We start from the raw sequence: 17,979 nt of genomic DNA on the forward strand, positions 1-17,979 counted from the left end.
AAACTTTACCTTTCCAAAAAATACAAATTTATTAGGTTCTTATTATGTGGGAAGCACTGCGCTAGATTTTTAGAGCAAGTTACAAAAACACCACTATCTGATTCTCTTAACAACCCTGAGAGTTAGGTGTTAATATTAGTTCCATTTTGCAGATGGAGAAATCGAGGCTAAATGATATGCCAAGGCTTACGAAGCTAGAAAGTGTGAGGTAGGATTTGAACTTAAATTTTCTACATTCCAAGTCTAGCATTCTATCTAGTATGTCCTGCTAGAGCAGCTGCCATCAGCATTAGTAGAGGGAATTTCTTAGCCACATGGTCAATACATAAATCTGAGCTGCGGCCACCCTCCCCACCCAAAAAAACAAGAGTAAAGAGGCAGCAAGTAGAACCATTTACAACTGATCCTGATGAACGCTGAAGAAATGGGAAGACCCATCGAATTTTTGGTCTGGAAGAGATTTTAACAATATCTTGTCCAATTCTCTAATTTTATGAATAAGAAAAGTCTCTCTCCCCGCCGCCCACTCCCTTCCCCCCCCTTGTCCTCTCCGAAGTCAAATGATAGTCTGGAGGTCTCAGATCAAGTTCGTAGTTGTATTGGGACACAGGTGTCAAGGCTTCACTACTGTCCTCAGCTCTCCCTCCTCCAGGCATTCTCGGGGACACTCAGGGAGAAAGGGAGCAGGAGAATGGAACTCTATTTCAGAGGAGTTTGGCAGCTGCAACAGCATCAGGCTTAACATCTGGAACTCGGTTTCCTTCAGTGCCCACGCCCTTCTCAAGCTCCCTTCTTCTCCCCTTCCTCCTCTCCTTTGCCAGACCTTCTTTTCTCTGCTGCACCTTGCCCTGGACGCAGCATCTCCAGGGTGGGCAACAGTGCATCCCAGCTGGGTCAATCACCAGGGAGGGCAAGAGAGAGGGTAGTGTTGGGAAGATATGGTTAAGTTTCAACCTGCCACTACCATCCTCATACTTCACAAGGGGCACAGAGAGAAGAGGAGCGCGGGAAAAGGCAGGGGCGGGGGCAGGGGGGCGAGCGCGTAGTGGGCCGTCCGCACACTGAGCGCGCCACGCGGCGCCTCCAGAGGTGGGGGCCTCGCACTGGGGCTGGGGCGCCGCACGCTCCACCTCCTGCTCTTCTCCGGCTCGCGCGGCTGCTACTACTGCCTCGGCTCCTCCTCGCAGTCCCAGGTCGCGCCTTGGCAGCTGGAGATGTTTAACCGGGCAGTCAGCAGGCTCAGCAGGAAGCGGCCGCCTTCAGGTAAACGAGTGCTCCCGGAGTCATCCTGCGCACGGGCAGTAGGGTTTTAGGGGCTACGTGGAGTGCCCCTGGCTGGAAGGATGATCTCGGATTTGCGAGGAGCGGGTATCGCAAGAAGTGAAGTTGGCTTTGTGCCGACGGGGTGGGCTGCTTAGCGCCCGGAGGGGAGAGCTGTGTGTGCTTCTGTGTAGTGCTTATGAGAACGATTGCCCAAGTTTGACAGAGGGAACGGCTCTCCTGCTGGTGCTTGGAAAGCACCCTCCATCACTCCGACAGCAGCTTCCTACCCCGGGCGGGGAGATTGGCATGATCGTGTCTACTCTTTCTCATTTCCCTCTAAATCTTCTCGCACTGAGGGGCTGCGTCCAGCCCCCTCAGATCTGACTGAAGAGCGTTTCTCCTCCCCTTTCATTCTCCTTTCTCTCCTTTCCTTCCTCCCTTCTCAGGGACCGCAGCTTCAAAACTCCAAAAGCAATGCCCCTTTCTCTCTTTTGGAGTCCCGTTGAAGTAGGGAGATGTTTTAAGATGAGCTCGAAGAGAAGACTCTGAACAGGAAGTTTGACTGAAAGAGGAAGAGTAGCAGTTTTCTTTTTACTTAATGTCTGGAAGAAACTACACACACGCATACACAGACAAACCCTGAAGCATATTGGGAGTTAGAACTGAAAAAGCAGAAGTAGATGAGGATTTCTCTTGGATCCCTTTATTGTCTTTCTTGCGGGATGGAGGAATAAGTTTAGCTTTCTGAGTTCTTGTGCCTCTTTTAGGTATTTAAAAAAAAATCCTAAATACAGAGAGACAGATACAGAGAGCTAGACATACAGTGGAGAGAGGAATTTTAAAAAAAAGAAAAGAAAAGAAACGGAGAAGGGGCGGAGAGAAAGAGGGGAAAAGGAAGAAAGGGGAGAGAGGGAGTGGGTAGAGAGGGAGTGGGTAGAGAGGACACAGAGAGAGGAAAGATCCTTGCAACAAAGAGATGGGAACCAATATCTCAGATCTTCACTTTTGCTAGGCACAAACTAAACAGAGCTTCAGTACCTGGGTATATATTCAAATAGGGTCTGAATTTTCAGGGAATGACATAGGGACAAAGGATAGGTTCACTTTAATCCCTTCACTTTTGTCAGATTCCACCTAGAGGTTTACTACTTCGAGGTTGTGCAGTGCTGAAATTTCAAGCACCAACATGGGTTTTATATTTCTCATTTACTTGACATGGATAATAATTTTTTAGTTTTAGAAACTTATCCAACTTTCCCCTACTTTTCTCTTCCTATTGTCCCTGCCAAGAATCCAATAGGCATTAAATTCTAAATGTTATAGTATTCTAAATTCTCTTTCTATTTTAAAATCTCTCATATATTTACACAGTTGTCAGCCCTGTTTACAGTTGTTTGCTCTGTTTTCTTTCTTAATGTTATTTCATATACAATATATATTTCCAGGGCAGCTGAGAGGTGAAATGGAGAGAGCCACTGGGCCTAGAGGCAGGAAGAACTGAATTCAAATGTGACTTCAGATACTTTAATAGCTGTGTGATCTTGGACCAATCACATAACCCCATTTGCCTCAATTTCCTCATCTTTATTTACTTTTTAAAAAACCCATACCCTCCCTCTTAGAATCAGTACTAATTATAAGGCAGAAAAGTAGTAAGAGCTAGGCAACTGGGGTTAAGTGACTTGCCCAGGGTCACATATCTGGGAAGTATCTGAGGTCACATTTGAACTCAGGACCTCCCATCTTTGGACCTAGTTCTCAATCCATCAAGCTACCTAGCTCCTCCTTTTCCTCATCTTTAAAATGAGCTGGAGAAAGAAGTGGTGAACTGCTCTAGTATCTTTGCCAAGAAAACCCCAAATAGAGTCATGAAGAGTCTGACACAACTAAATAACAATAACAACAACAAAATATTTCCATGTAATTGGATTTGGAGTGAGAATTTAGTATAAAACTCAACTTTGCTCTCAATACCTGTATGACTTTGGGCAAATCAACTAATTAATCTCTATAGGTCATGGTTTTCTCATCTATAAAAGAGTTGGACTAGATGACCTTTGTGATTCTTTCCAATTATAAATCCATCAATCTGTGATTGACAGTCTCTATGTTTGTCATTTTAAAGAGGTTATGTGTATTATTGGGTTATTCTACCCTAGCTTATCCAGTTGTGCCCCTATTATTGAATATTTTGGTGGTTTTAAAATTTTCATTCTTCTAATTACCACTTCTGTGCCATTATTGTACAAGTTACTACTTCTTTCTTCTTTTTAATTTAATTTAATTTAATTTAATTATTCTCTTGGAGAATATTGCTAGGCCAAAAGGTATGAACGATTCCCTATCTTTTTTTGTTACATATTAGGAGATTGCTTTCTGGAAAGAATGTACCAATTTAGAGCTCCTCATCTCATCCCTTTCTCATCAACCACCCTCCTTATCCTCTTGGCAGTATGCCTATCAATGTACCTGTTTGGGTGAAACATTAATTAAGCTTTAAAAAATGTTCGTCATCCATAGCATGACTGATTCACAGCATGTCTACACTATAGTTTCTGTGGCATCACACTTGATTACCTAATACATAGACTAAAATGTTGAGATTTAAAATGTAGCAGTCTTGCAAGAAAGAAACTGAGACCCACTGGCTAGTTTTGTAATTATCCATATAGGGAACAAATTAAACATAAACAAGAGGGTTCAACATCATAATCTCCAAATTCACATCCAATTCTAACATTCTGTGATTTAAGGATGAATGGATGAGAAACATGAGTACATGCTTTGATATGCTTTTCACAATTCCACATCTGCCATACATATATTTTAAGACTCTCACTGTGAGGGTCAAGCTACACTACTGGAAAACTGATGGGAAGAAGTACCTTTAAACTCATGCTTATGTTTTTGTTTTAGTACCCCTTCCTTCAATGTTCATAAACCATCTTTATGACTATCTTTATTTTTTTTAAATTTTATTTTACACACCCTTACCTTCTCTCTTAGTGTCAATTCTAAGGCAAAAGAGCAGCCAGGACTAGGCAACTGGGGTTAAGTGACTTGCCCAGGGTCACACAGCTGGAAAGTTTTGAACCCGGGTCCTTCTGACTTCAGGCCTCCTAGCCCTCTATCTATCCACTATGCAACCTAGTTGCCCCTATGATTATCTTTTAAAAAAATATTATATATATACTGGAGTCTTTTGTTTTTATATCATACACATTTCTGAATGTATATCCTCTACCCCCTCTCCTCCCCATCCTTTCTTTAGTATTTTCTTGTAACAAAGAAAAAGTTAAAGTAAACCAACTTAGAGTGACCACATCTGACAATGTATGCCATATTCTACACACCTGAAGTTCTTCATCTCTCAGCTGAAAAGAGAGATACACTTCCTTATTTCCTTTCCAGGGGCCAAGATTCATCATAATTACTTAGCATTTGACTTCTTTTTAGTGTTATATTTGCATTATTGCAGTCATTATTTATGTTATTCTCTGGACTCTGCTCAGTATATCAGTTCATATTACATTTCCCCATATTTCTCTGAATTCTTCATGTTTCATATGGTACAGTGAAATTCTATTTCATTCATAACAAATGGAAAAAAATTTTCCTTCATTTGTCCAGTGATTCTCACATCAGTGAATGCTCTTTTTATTCCCAATTTTTGCCACCTCAATAAGTGCTGCTATGAATATTTTGGTTTTTATGGGTTATTATTATTATTTTTTATCTTTTACCTCCTTGATGTATTTTTTTCAGTGGTGGAATCTCTGGGTCAAGGTAGAGATGAAGAGTTTGGTGACTTCTCACATCATTCCAAATTGGTTTCTAGAGTGATTAGACTAGTTCCCACAGGCTTTCCAGCATTGACCATTTCCCATTTTTGGGTCATCTTTGTCAATTTATTGGGTGTGAGATCACCTCAGAGTTATTTTAATGAGCATTGTCTTTGTTTTTATTGATATGTAGCAATCTGTCATATGGTGATTGATAGCTTGTAATTCTTTTGAAAACTTTTCATGAACTTATAATTTTTTTGTTAGAGGATGACTCTTGTTTTTACATATTTGTGTTAGTGCTCCATATATCAGAGGTAGCTAGGTCACTCAGTGGATTGAAAACCAGATCTAGAGATGGGAGGTCCTGGGTTCAAATGTGGCCACTTCCTAGCTATGTGACCCTGGGCAAGTCATTTAACCCTGATTGTCTAGCCCTTCTTGCTTCTCCGCCTTGGAACCAATCCACAGTATTGATACTAAGATGGAAGGTAAGGGTCTTTTTTTTTTTTAAATGCTTCATATATCTTGTATTTCTAGGAACAATTGATGCAAATATTTTTTCCATTTGATGCTATCCTTTCCTAATCTAACGGTATTGACTTGATAACATGCCAATGGTTTTTAAAGTTGATATAGTTGAAATGATCTATTTTCTCTTATCATCTCCATCCCTTGTTTAAGAATAGAAAGAGGTAACTTTCATAGTTTTTTTTTTTTTTAAGGTAGGTTTCCTTTACTCTTTCTTCCAACCTGGGCTTTAATCATTCTCCTTCACTTCTTTTCCTCCTCTCCTTCTGAAGAAGACCTTCATTATTTTGGCTGACTGTAGGGCTTCTTTCTAATCCACTAACCTGAAGAAATACAAACAATGAATTTCCCCCATAGAGAAGCTATTGAAAGAAGAGTGGACAGATTAGGAGGCTGAAGATCTGAATTCTGTTACTGGCTCTTTTACCTATTAAAATCATTTCACTTAAACAAGTCATTTCACTTCTTGTAAAGGGAACTTGTCAGAGGCTCTGATTTCTAGGAGCTCTAATTGTCATGATTAATGACTGGATTTGAATATAATTGTGGGTATATAATAGGATTCCCAACTCCTCCTAGGCTCTCAGAATTTTCCCTGAGGCCTGTTAAAGATTTTCTCATTAAGCACTTTGAAACATTTTTAGATTTATTACCTGACTGAGTTCTTATTTTAAAATGATAGTGTATGCAACCATTTAATATCTTTGTTTTAATAACCCAGGGCAACCTCAGGGAGGGTGGAAGCTTTCCCTGCAGAATGTTTCAGGAGGCATGTTTGCTGACTTGTAGAGTCAAGCTGGAACTTCTGGAATTTATCCAATGACAGACAGGCCAGAATAAGGCCTGGGGGAGATCACACAGTGTGAGATGCCTTTGCCCTGCCTAACTTTAAAAAAAGAAAGAAAAAAGAAAAATTCACCTAAAGTTAATAGGATTACTTTTCTTTCTTCATATTTTAATGATGCGTTTTTAAAACATCATAACTTCCCAAAAGGCTTTTCTCTCAGTAGTATCATAGACTTATTACTGGAAAGGACCTTAGAGGTCATCTAAGTCAACCTTTCTAGTTTTCAGTTTATAGAAACTGAGACTGGAGAGGCTAGGTCCCTTGTCTGAGGTAAAAGATGTGGTGAGAAAACAAAGATTAGAATTTAGGTCTTCTGTCACAAATAAAACACACTTTTCATTATACCAGGCTCTCTCTCCATAGGACCATTCCTTATTTAGTAACAGAAACAGAACAAAACAGTAATAAGCTAACAAGCAAAATCACCTGATAGTGACTAGTGACTATAACTGACTATATATATATATATATATATAGCCCTCTATGTCCACAGAATACCACTTCTCTAACCAGAAGAAGGAAATGCCAACAAAAGCCGTCTGGAATCAATATTGACCCTATATTTGATCTTTATTCTGGTCTTTTAGAATTGTCATAATTATGTTATTGCAGTCATTGCATGCATTATTCTACAAGTTCAACTTTCTTTGTTCTACGTAGGTTCATATAAATCTTTCCCTGTTTCTTGAAATCCTTTTTATTTGTTGTTCCTTACAGCATAAGAACTCTCCAGAATATTCTAGTACAACAGTTAGTTCAGCCATTCCTAAATTGTGGACAACTACTTTGCTTCCACAAACAATAATGCTATGATGTCTACATGAGGCCTTTCTCCTGTTGATTTGGGGGTATATGCCCAATAGAAGGATTAGTGAGTATGGACAGTTTAGTCACTTTGTTTAGTCAAATTGTGCTCTAGAATTACTGAACTAATTCAAGGCTTCACCAACAATATGTCCATCTTTTCACAAGTCCTTCGATATATGATATTTCTGTCTTATTTTTGTGAATTCGATGGCCATGAAGAGATCCATGAGTTACTTTGATTGATGCTTCTCTTACTAGTAACACTGTTTTCTTATGGTTGTTGGTGGTTTGCATTTCAGATTTTGAAAATCTTTATACATCTCCTTTGACTAGTTATCTATTGGGAATGGCTTTTGGTCTTATATATTTGTCTCAGTTCCCAATAGAGTCTAGATAACAGACTTTTATCAGAACAGCTTCAGATCATGGAATCATAGATTTAGAGTTGAAATGGATTTTATTTTTATTTTTTTACTTTAAAAATTTTTCCATGGTTCCATGATTCATGTTTTCTCTCTCCCCTCATCCCTCCACTCTCCTGGAGTTGACAAGCAATTTCACTGTTATATGTGTGTGTGTGTGTGTGTGTGTGTGTGTGTGTATAAATATATATATATATATATATCTCATCACTTGAACTCATGTCCATATTATTCATTTTTGTAAAAGAGCAATCCTTTAAAACCAAAACCTAAGTCACCCATATAAACAAATGATACATCACATGCTTGAAAGGGATTTCAGGAGGCATCAAATTGAACCCCCATATTTTGCAAATGAAAAACTAAAGCCAAGAAAGTGGGGGATTTATGGACTTACCCAAGTTGTGTAGCTAATAGTTGTTTTAGGCAGAATTTAGATTCTTACTTTCCTGATTCAAAGGCTAGCATTCTATCCATTTTACTGTGCTGCTGCTCTTATTTGCTTCATGCAAACCCCCCCCCCCATCTATAGCTTTTATTATTTGTTCTACATTGTATTTATTTGAGCAGAAATTTTATAATTAAAAAAATGATAATTGTCCATATTCAGACCTATGGCTGATTACTTTTGTTTATTTATTTATTTATTTTTTGCTGATGCTTATTCCTTTTATTTATTTATTTTGTCTTATTGTTATAGTTAGCATTTTTAGTTCTTATTGTTTTTTGGTTTGGTTGTATCTGACTCTTCATGATCTGTTCCAGGTTTTCTTGGCAAAGATTTTTGGAGTGGTTTGCCATTTCCTTCTCCAGATGAGAAAACTGAGGCAGACAGGGTTAAGTGACTTGTTCAGGGTCACAGAGCTAGTATGTGTCTGAGGTCATATTTTTAAATCAGGTCCTCCTGGCTCCAAGACCAGCACTCTTGCCACTTAGCATTTCTATGCAAGACTAATAGAGGGGAGAAGAGATATTCTTGCTCTTACTCCTAAATTTACTGGGCAAATTACATTTTTCTTCATTGCAAATGACAATATATTTTGGTTTTAAATGTGTACTTTTGATCATATTGGAGAATGATTCTTTCATAGCTATCTATACCTTTTAGGGTTTTAATATAGATAAGTACTTAATCAAGGACATCTGTGGCAGACTTTCTCTGCATCATGTGATTCTTTTTGTCAATTATTTTCCTAATATTACAGTATTCTTCCATCATGTGCTCTAAATCTAACTTTGTCACAATGAATTATCTCTTAGCTATATTTTTACAATCCTTTTGCTAATATTTTGTTTAAATACTTGAATTAATATTAGTGACAGTGATTTGTATTTGTTTTTTCCACTTTTTAGTCACCAATTTTTTGTGCTAGTATTTTATTTGTTGCCCAATAGGAGGTGGTATTTGTTACATAATAGTAAATTAGAGGTCTTTCTATTGAGAATTTTTCTATCAAAGGGATTGATTATTCTTTAAATTTCTTTCTTTTTTTTTTTAAACCCTTACCTTCCATCTTGGAGTCAATACTGTGTATTGGCTCCAAGGCAGAAGAATGGTAAGGGCTAGGCAATGGGGGTCAAGTGACTTGCCCAAGGTCACACAGCTGGACAGTGTCTGAGGTCAGATTTGAACCTAGGACTTCCCATCTCTAGGCTGGTTCTCAATCCACTGAGCTACCCAGCTGCCCCCTATTCTTTAAATTTTTGATGAGATTAAGTTGTATATTTATATGCAGATAAGGTTTTTGGGTAGCCTAATTAGAGTTTGTTCAGTTCTCCTTTTTTTGAGATTGGACTGTTTAAGGTTTCTGTGTGTGTGTATGTATTTGTGTGTGTATGTGTGTGTTTTATCAACTTGCATATTTTCTTCTTTTTGGTAATGATCCTTTAATTTCTCAGTTTTTCTGACATATAGGCTAATGGTTTTGTTCATCAGTAAACCTTTAAGAGGAATTGTTGATACTGCACAATGCTCTGTGAAGCTTCTAATGGCATATTTTAAAGAAATAAATTTGTATTGATATCTTTTGCATTTATATAACAGTAGTTTTTGATAAAACTTTCTTTTCAATTTATTGTGAATTCTTTTTCATTTTTTATTTTGATATTTAGTCATCTCTATAGTTTTCTTTTTTTTGTTACTCTTTCTGCTAGATTTACCTAGATTAATGCTCTGAAAGAGTATTAAAGTTTTTCTATAGTGTTATAATAAATAAATGTGACTTACTATGATCATAGTTCTGTTGTAATATGTATTACTAAGCTCAAAACAAATGACAATTAAAGCAAATAGCTTTACCCATGAGAGGTAGTGTAGAATAGTGGCTAGAAACCTGGCCTTGAAGGCAGGAAGACATAGTTTCAAATTTTGCCTTTGAACTGTGACCATGGACAAATTACTTAAACTTTCAGAATCATAATTCAAATCTCTAAGACTTTAAGTTGCATAAGAAGGTACTTATTGGCAATGGTCAAAGTTATTTCCTTCACTGATAAAATCACAAGTCTGCTTTAAAATAATTTCAACCATTGAGTTTTCTTAAATTTGGCTTCACCACAGTCACTGCTTTTCCTAGTTCTTAACACTATGTGTCTGCCACATTGTAGGCATTTAATACATACTTGTTGATCGACTGATTATTTTCAAAACCTTTTTATAATTCATTTAGCTTTTCCCTTAAGACCTCAATGGATATACTGTTGCTGCATATATTTAATAATGGTATTGTATGATTATCTCTGGTGACTTTAAATGCTTACTGTAGTTATCTTTGTCATTATTTTCAGTTTTTATTTTGCCTTATTTGAAATCATCATTCCAGCTTCTGTTTATTTGGGGGATTGTTTGGACTATGATAAATTGTGTTCTTACCCCTATTTTTCTCTCAGTTAATGCTTTTATATTTTTAACTGTTTCTTACTATTAAGCTTTGTTTTTATTCATTCTGCCATTCTTTGTCATTTAATGGGGAATTTAATCATTTTGAATTTAAAATGGTAATTTCTAAGTTTGTATCATCCATTAAATTGTTATGTTAATTTCTCCCCTCCTGTAAGTTAGATACTTGGTCCCCAGGGTTTGTTAGGTTACTAACCTAGTTTCCTCCCCTAGAGTTTTCCTACTTCTTTTCTGATTATCCAGTTTCCACTCAAATACCTTGAATTTAATTTCATTCTCATTCTCTCCCTTTGTCACTTTCTGTCTGTTTCCAAGTCTCCAGGTCTGTCTTGGCTCTGTCTTTGTTTTCTCTGTCTCTGCCTCTCATTTTTCTGTGGTGTAAAGGGAGGTAGGGTTGTACACACACACATCCCACCCCTTCCCTCCAACACGTTGACCATATACACCTCATTGCCCACTCTCTGCTGATGGGAAGGAGGCATGTTTCATTAGGAGGACTCCGAAGTCAGTACTAGTCAATTACATTGAATCATCAAGCATTTACTAAATGTTTAATGTATGCCAAACACTTGGCTTGGGCTACATATTGGGGATACAATCCACACATGAAAACAATCCTTGCCTCTCCATAGTTTTCATTCACCACATTTGTCAGAATTCTAATAATATCTTTCAGTGTTGTTTTCCATTTCATTAGTTTTTTCAGACCCTCACCTTCTGTCTTAGAACTGAGGCAGAAGAGCAGTAAGAATTAGGCAATTGGGGTTAAGTGATTTGCCCAGGGTCACACAGCTTCAAAGTGTCCAAGATTGGATTTGAACTCAGGTCCTCCAGTCTGCAGGTCTAGATCTCTATCCACTGTCACCCAGCTCCCTCTTTCTTTTTCATTAGTATGCCCCTGATATAAAATTTCCCCCTGCTTTTTTAAAAAAATTCATATAAATCCTCACAAGTTTGTGACCTAGGACCCTGGTTTCTCAGATTTCCCCACTGAGCTGGCAGTTGGAATCTTGCCTCCTAGGTTGTCATGGCTCCTAGGTTCAGGGACTCTACTGCCTGTGCCTAGAACTGAAAAGGACAAACAAAACAGACAAAAACTTCAGATCTGATTCTTGAGGCCACAGGTCCTAAGGGAGAAAGTAGCTCTTCCCTCTTCCTGGCTTAGTTCATGTTGCCTATGCTGTGAGTGAACAAGACTTTCAGCCTCCCTACACGCCCCCCCTCCCCCCCCCCCCCCATCAGAAAGAGAGTGAGATTGTCCCAGTCTGGTAGTTTTAAAGATGCAGCCTGTTCTGGCTGTGCAACCATGGAAAGCAGCTGCTCCAACCCATATGGAAGGGGAACACTGAATATTTTTTTTCCAGAAGCGGATTCCTACCATCTCCCACACGGGTACCTCTTAGGTGATTTGAACATAGCGCTATTTTTTATAGTGCAAAAATAAAGATTTTATCTCATTCATATGCCATAATGTATAATCCATACCCCATTCCCCATCCATTGCCCCATTTTGTTTTAATATATATTTTTGGTATATAATTTGTATATTTTTTAATAGATCCTTTCCCTTTTGATTTTGTTCTTTCAGCTTATATAATAGTAATAGTATAACTGGATCAAAGAGTATATATGTCAGTAAATTTTCTAATCTAATTCAATTTTATTTTACAGAAAAAACCAAACAGTTCTCATCTCTTCCAATAGCATGTGTCTGCTTATAACCTCTCTATTTGCAATTTTTACTTTTTGTTATCTATTCTAATATGATGAATGTGAATTAGAACCTTCTGAGTAGCATTTAATTTCTCTTATTATTATGATTTAGAGAACTTTCAGGTAGTAGTTGATAGTTTGAATTTCTTCTTTTGAAAACTGCCTTTTCATTTACTTTCAACACTTATCTCAGTCTCCCTGATTTGTAGAAATTGTGTTTTTTTCTTATTTTCCTTTGATTTTGTTCTGTCAGTTTTTCTTCCATCTCTGCATCCTTGAGTTCCAAATCTTGTATGCAATTAGTCTTATAAGTGGAATTTAAAAGTAGGTCTTTTAATTCCAAGTCCAGTATTCTCATAAATAATAACCTAATAGAAATGCTCTTATTGGGAAAACAATAAAAATCTTCAGAATCTGTTTATATATTTACAAACATTTCTTGTCTTAATTAGCTTTAAAATGTACTTGTAGTCTAAACCTTCATTTCTTTTATTCAGCTGACCATGCTTTGTGTGCTTTCATTTGATATTTCCTTCTATTATTTCCTCATATTTGTTATGCTGGGGCACCATGATATTAGATATTGCAAAATTTTAGTCATTCCTTAATATTAATAATGTACATTTCCATCTTTTTCACTATTATAAATGTATTAATGAACTGCAAAATGTCTGGAGAATTATGTTGAAAGCATGTTGAAATCATGACTTATGGTGATTGATTAGAATAAGGTGGGGATATTTAGCCAGGAAAAGCAAAAGTTAAGGGAAGCACAATAGTTGTCTTCAAGTATGTCACATAGAAGAGGGATGTTATTTTACTTCATCCTAGAAAGCAGAAATAAGAGCAACAGGTGGAAGTTGGAAAAGAATGTATTTCTATTTGATCATTGGATCATGGATTTTAGAGCTAGAAGGGACCTTAGAAACAATCCCCTCATTTCAAGGAGAGTAAACTGAGGCTCAGAGAGAGGTGACTTGACCAACAACAGGAAGTTAATAAGTAGCCAAGCTGGAATTCAGACCTAGGCTTTCTGTATTCTAAATTACATATTCTTTCTACAGTACCATTTTCACATGAAGAAAAATTTCCTGTCAATTAAAACTATTGAAAAAATGGAATAGTTTGCCTAAGGAGAGATAATGGGTTCCCCTTTATTAGAAGCCTTTGATGAGCACTTGTTGGGTGAATTCTTGTTCAGGGATGAGTTGGACCGGTTGCCCTCTGAGCATCCTTTTAGCTTTTTGAAATTCTACAAATCTACAAAAATAAGAAAGCCATGAATTTTTTACAGGCATTAAAAAAATTAAATGATGTCTTCAGGATTTAATCTTAGAAGGGATCGAATTGCCCTGTTAAAGGATGTATGCCAAATTTTGAAACTTATCTATTGCTAGATTTTTCTTAAAAGTTTGCCCCAGTGGGCAGCAAAATGGCTCAATGGATTGAGAACCAGACCTAGAGATGGGAGGCCCTTGGTTCAAATGTGGCCCCAAACACCTCCTAGCTGTGTGACCTTGGGCAAGTCACTTAATCCCCATTGCCTAGTTCTTATCCACTCTTCTACTTTGGAACCAATACATAGTATTGATTCTAAGACAGAAGCTGCAGGTTAAAAAAAGTTTGCCCCACTCTGTACCCTTATTAGCAGTGCAATAAAGTGTCCTCTTTTCCATCCCAAATTTTGAATTTCATTCTTTTTTTGACTCTGTGAATTTGATGATAAAAAATCAGTATCATAAGACTGTTTTAACCTATATTTTTCTATTGGAGAATATAGTTATTTAATGTGCTTATTCTTTATATCCCCCATATATATGTACCACACACACACACACACACACACACACACACACAACTTCATTACTTTCTAGTCTGAGGGTATGGTATATGTTACTCTTACAGGTACAGAGAGATTCCTTGAAAATTCTGGATACTAGATCTTCATCAACTATATTTACTATAAGTGCTTTCCCCATCAGTCTTTTTTTTTTTAATTTAGGAGACATTTCTTTTTGTCATGGAAAAATCCTTAAGTAACTTTATATAATAACTAGACACATCGATTCTGTCTCTAATGATTTCTTCCATTTGCTTGATAGATAATTTTTTCTCTTCTCCATTATTTAGGGAACTATATTATTCATTTTTTCCCACTTTAAAATGATTATTACTTTTACATTTTAGGTCATTGATCCCAGCAGAGCTTATTGTTTATATGATGTAGATTGTAGATCTGCCTTTCCTTCTCCCTCCACACACTTGTTCCACATTGTGTGGGGCTTTTGTCTAGTTCTATGGATATCTGCCTGGAGAGCAAGGATTCTACAGTCTACAAATAACAACAGGTCATCCTTTTTTATTTCCTTCCTTCTAATTCAAACTGGAAGTCAGTGACCATCTGTTGTTTAGTCCATTCAAAAGAGGATGTTGAGACTTGTTCTTTGATCAAGTCAAAGAGTGCCTAGAAGACACAAAACTTCTGCTTCTTTAGAGTTTTTGAAAACTCAAAAATGGCGAAGGCAGGTTTATGGGCATCCATTTCACCCGGGAGCTATTCAAGTGATACTCAAAGGATGGAAAGTAAGGGATGATTCCCTCAGTAGATGTCTATATTTGACCATTATTCTTCTATGTTAGACTTGATTTCCAGTTAGTGATGAGAAAGAAATTTGACTATTTTTGGACGCTTTGGTTTTCATGTGACTTTTACGGTAATAACTAAATGCTTGGTCTCCTTTTACGACTGTACAATGCCTATGATACTTTCCTTTTCTTCTTTCAAGAGATTCCCTTTCATGCTACCCAAGAATTGGTGGTGTTTTGCTTTGTTTTTGCTATTGGATATTGGTATTTTTTTGTTATTTTATTTCATTTTATTTTTTGATTTTACTTCAGTTCATTGAATTCCCCTAACAGGGGAATAGCATGTTGTTCTCTAAAGTTTGATACTGTAGCCATAAACAGTTAAATATTTAGAAAGATTGTTTCCACAAGTTAGTTTTCTCAAAAAGCTGCTTTCATAGATTATAAGTTGTGTGGTAACTGCTGACACATTTATCAGCATCACTCTTGGGTAATAGATTTGAACACATGCTCGTAATATGTGAATGTAAGGGAAAAAAGTAGTAAGAAGATTGATTAGATTTTGTGGGCACACAGATTTTTGAGCTGTCTTTTGCTGTGTTGCTACAATGCGGAGTTATTTAAAGGGCATGTGTGTGTGCGCATATGAATGCATGTTTACACATATAGTTTAAATTTTCTTTTGGCAATCAGACTAACTTCAAAATTTATTTCTGGATATGCCATATGTTTTAGGATGAACTTGAAAGCAGATCAATATTAGATACAGAGTTGACTTCAGGCTTTTGGGGAATATGCTGATATTATTAAAATATTACTTAACCCGTATAAGTTATTTAGCTATAGATGATCACATAGAATTTTATGTTCCTTGATCTAGTGGTCCATGTTGTCAGAATTCTATACTAATGAATGTTCTAGCTGCTTTTTTGGTATTGCTTTCTAAGGAGTGTGGTACAGGTGTTGTGTTTGGAATCAAAGGCCATGGGTATGAGACCTGAAGTTGCCACTTACTACCTATATGACTTTGGGTAAGTCATTTAATTTCTTTGAATCCCAGTCCCCTCATCTGTAAAGGGTTGGGGTAGAAAAACTTTAAGGACCTGTCCAGTTCTAAATCTTTGATCTTATATTTAGGTTTGAATAGTTTGTGATTTCTTTCTAACCTGTACATTTTATAGTTCTCTCTCCCCATCCCTTTCCATATAGGATAAAGTAAGATCACAGCTTGCTCATCTATTCATTTTTATATATAAGTTGGGGAAGGGGGGGTGGGAAGTGTTGGACCATATGATCTCTAAGATCTTTAAAAATCCAGGATTCTGTAATTATAAAATTCATTGTTCTGTCTCTTTGTAAGTCTTCCATATTCTATCTTTTGTTCTTTTGTTTAAAAAAAAACCCAAAACAAATGAACAAACAAAACCCCTTATCTTCTGTGTAGATTCATTACTAATATTTGGTTTCTAAGTGATAAAGTCTAGGCAGTTAGGGTTAAGGGACTTGCCTGGATTGCACAATTGAGAAGTATATGCGGTCAGATTTGAACACAGGACTTCCTGTCTATAGCTTCTGTTTTATGAAGATCATGTTATACAAATTTAAATTTCTCTTTTTGATAAATATGGACCATAAATTTAAGGATGAACTTGTCAAAATTTAAAGTACAAAATAAAAGTATTAGTCTATGTCTAGTAGTTTTCAAAATTGTAAAATATTACAAAATTCCATAAAGAATAAGCACTAGTAACAAATTTATCAGGGAAATTGTTTTTACAAGATGAAATTAACAACTCTCATATTTATTTTTTATTTTTATAAAACCCTTACCTTCCACCTTAGAATCACTATTATGCATTGGTTCCAAGGCAGAAGAGTGGTAAGGGCTAGGCAATGGTGGTTACAACTCCCATATTTAACAAAGATTAATAAAATCACAGCAGAGTAAAGTTGTCATTGAATTATAATGAGTCCAAATATATCTTTAAAAATTTTTTTAATTAAAAATTTTAAATGATCAAATATTTATATGTATATTTTCTACTATCTTCCTTCCTCCAACTGGGAAACACAGAACAAAACCTTAAAACAAATAAGCAAAGTCAAGCAAAATAAATTATCATAATGATCTTGTCCAAAAATGTGTTTTTTATTCTGCTTATTAGTCAATCACCTCTGTCAAAATGCAGGGTAGCCTTCTTCATCACTGGTCCTTTAGAATCATGATTGATCTTTATGTTGATTAGAGTACTTTAGTCTTCCAAAATTATTTATTTTAAAGATGTTGACATTTTAGGATAAATTATTTTCCTGGATCTGCTCATTTTACTCTGCATCAATTCCTACACATCTTTCTAGATTTCTTTAAAAGCATGTCCTTCACCATTACTTATAACATAGTAGTAATCCATTATGTTTCTATACTATAGGTGCCTCCTTCATTCCCAGTTCTTTGCCACTATAAAAAGAGCCGTTATAAATATTTTTATACATAAAGAACTTGTTCTTCATTCTTTGATTGCTTTGGAGGCCCATTGGTGATATTGCTGAATTAAAGTATGTGCACAGTTTACTTTGGACATAGTTCTGAATTGCTTTCCAGAATGGCAGTAACAATTCATAGCTCTAACCAGAATGTGTCAGCGCACCTGTTTTCCCACAATTCCTCTAATATTTATAATTTTCCTTCTCTCTCTCTCTTTTTTTGAGCCAAAAAATATCTAAAGTTTCCTTAGAAGAAAAGGCTAACTTCTATGGGATCTCAGAACTGGAAGAAGCCACAGAGACATCCAGTCTAATATGTATGTCTAAGAATCTCACCTCTTGCATTCCCAACACAGCCTTTGTTTGAAGATAGTTTATAAGGGGGGAACCTGCTCCATCCCAAGACACACCCTCCCACTTGTAGATAGCACTAATTCTTAAGAAGTTTTCCATATAGAGTGCCTAAACTGCAATTCTGCAACTTGAATCATAGCATTTTAAATTGGGTTCTCTTTGATTTGCAATTTGTTAAATCTTGGCCATCTTTTACTTATTCAAGTCTTTTAAAATCTCTTAATAATGGGGATAAAGACCTTAGGGGTTTATATCTGGACATGTGATCTTTAAAATTTCTTTTAACCAATT

At 36.4% G+C, this 17,979-nt stretch overlaps 1 protein-coding gene across 2 annotated transcripts in view; it reads left to right on the forward strand.

Moving 5' to 3' along the window:
- The first annotated feature begins 864 nt into the window (after positions 1-864).
- Positions 865-17,979, forward strand: part of RGS10 (regulator of G protein signaling 10) — a 112,701-nt gene continuing 95,586 nt past the window's right edge. Inside the window, exon 1 of one of the 2 annotated variants that reach the window (XM_056803501.1) lies at positions 865-1,263. In XM_056803501.1, the coding sequence (XP_056659479.1) occupies positions 1,215-1,263 (49 nt within the window). In that variant the 5' untranslated portion in view covers positions 865-1,214. The remainder of the gene's footprint in view (positions 1,264-17,979) is intronic. The other variant, XM_007478915.3, reaches the window with a different exon arrangement.

Source organism: Monodelphis domestica, chromosome 1, assembly GCF_027887165.1.
Source record: "Monodelphis domestica isolate mMonDom1 chromosome 1, mMonDom1.pri, whole genome shotgun sequence".
Taxonomy (NCBI): Eukaryota; Metazoa; Chordata; class Mammalia; order Didelphimorphia; family Didelphidae; genus Monodelphis; species Monodelphis domestica.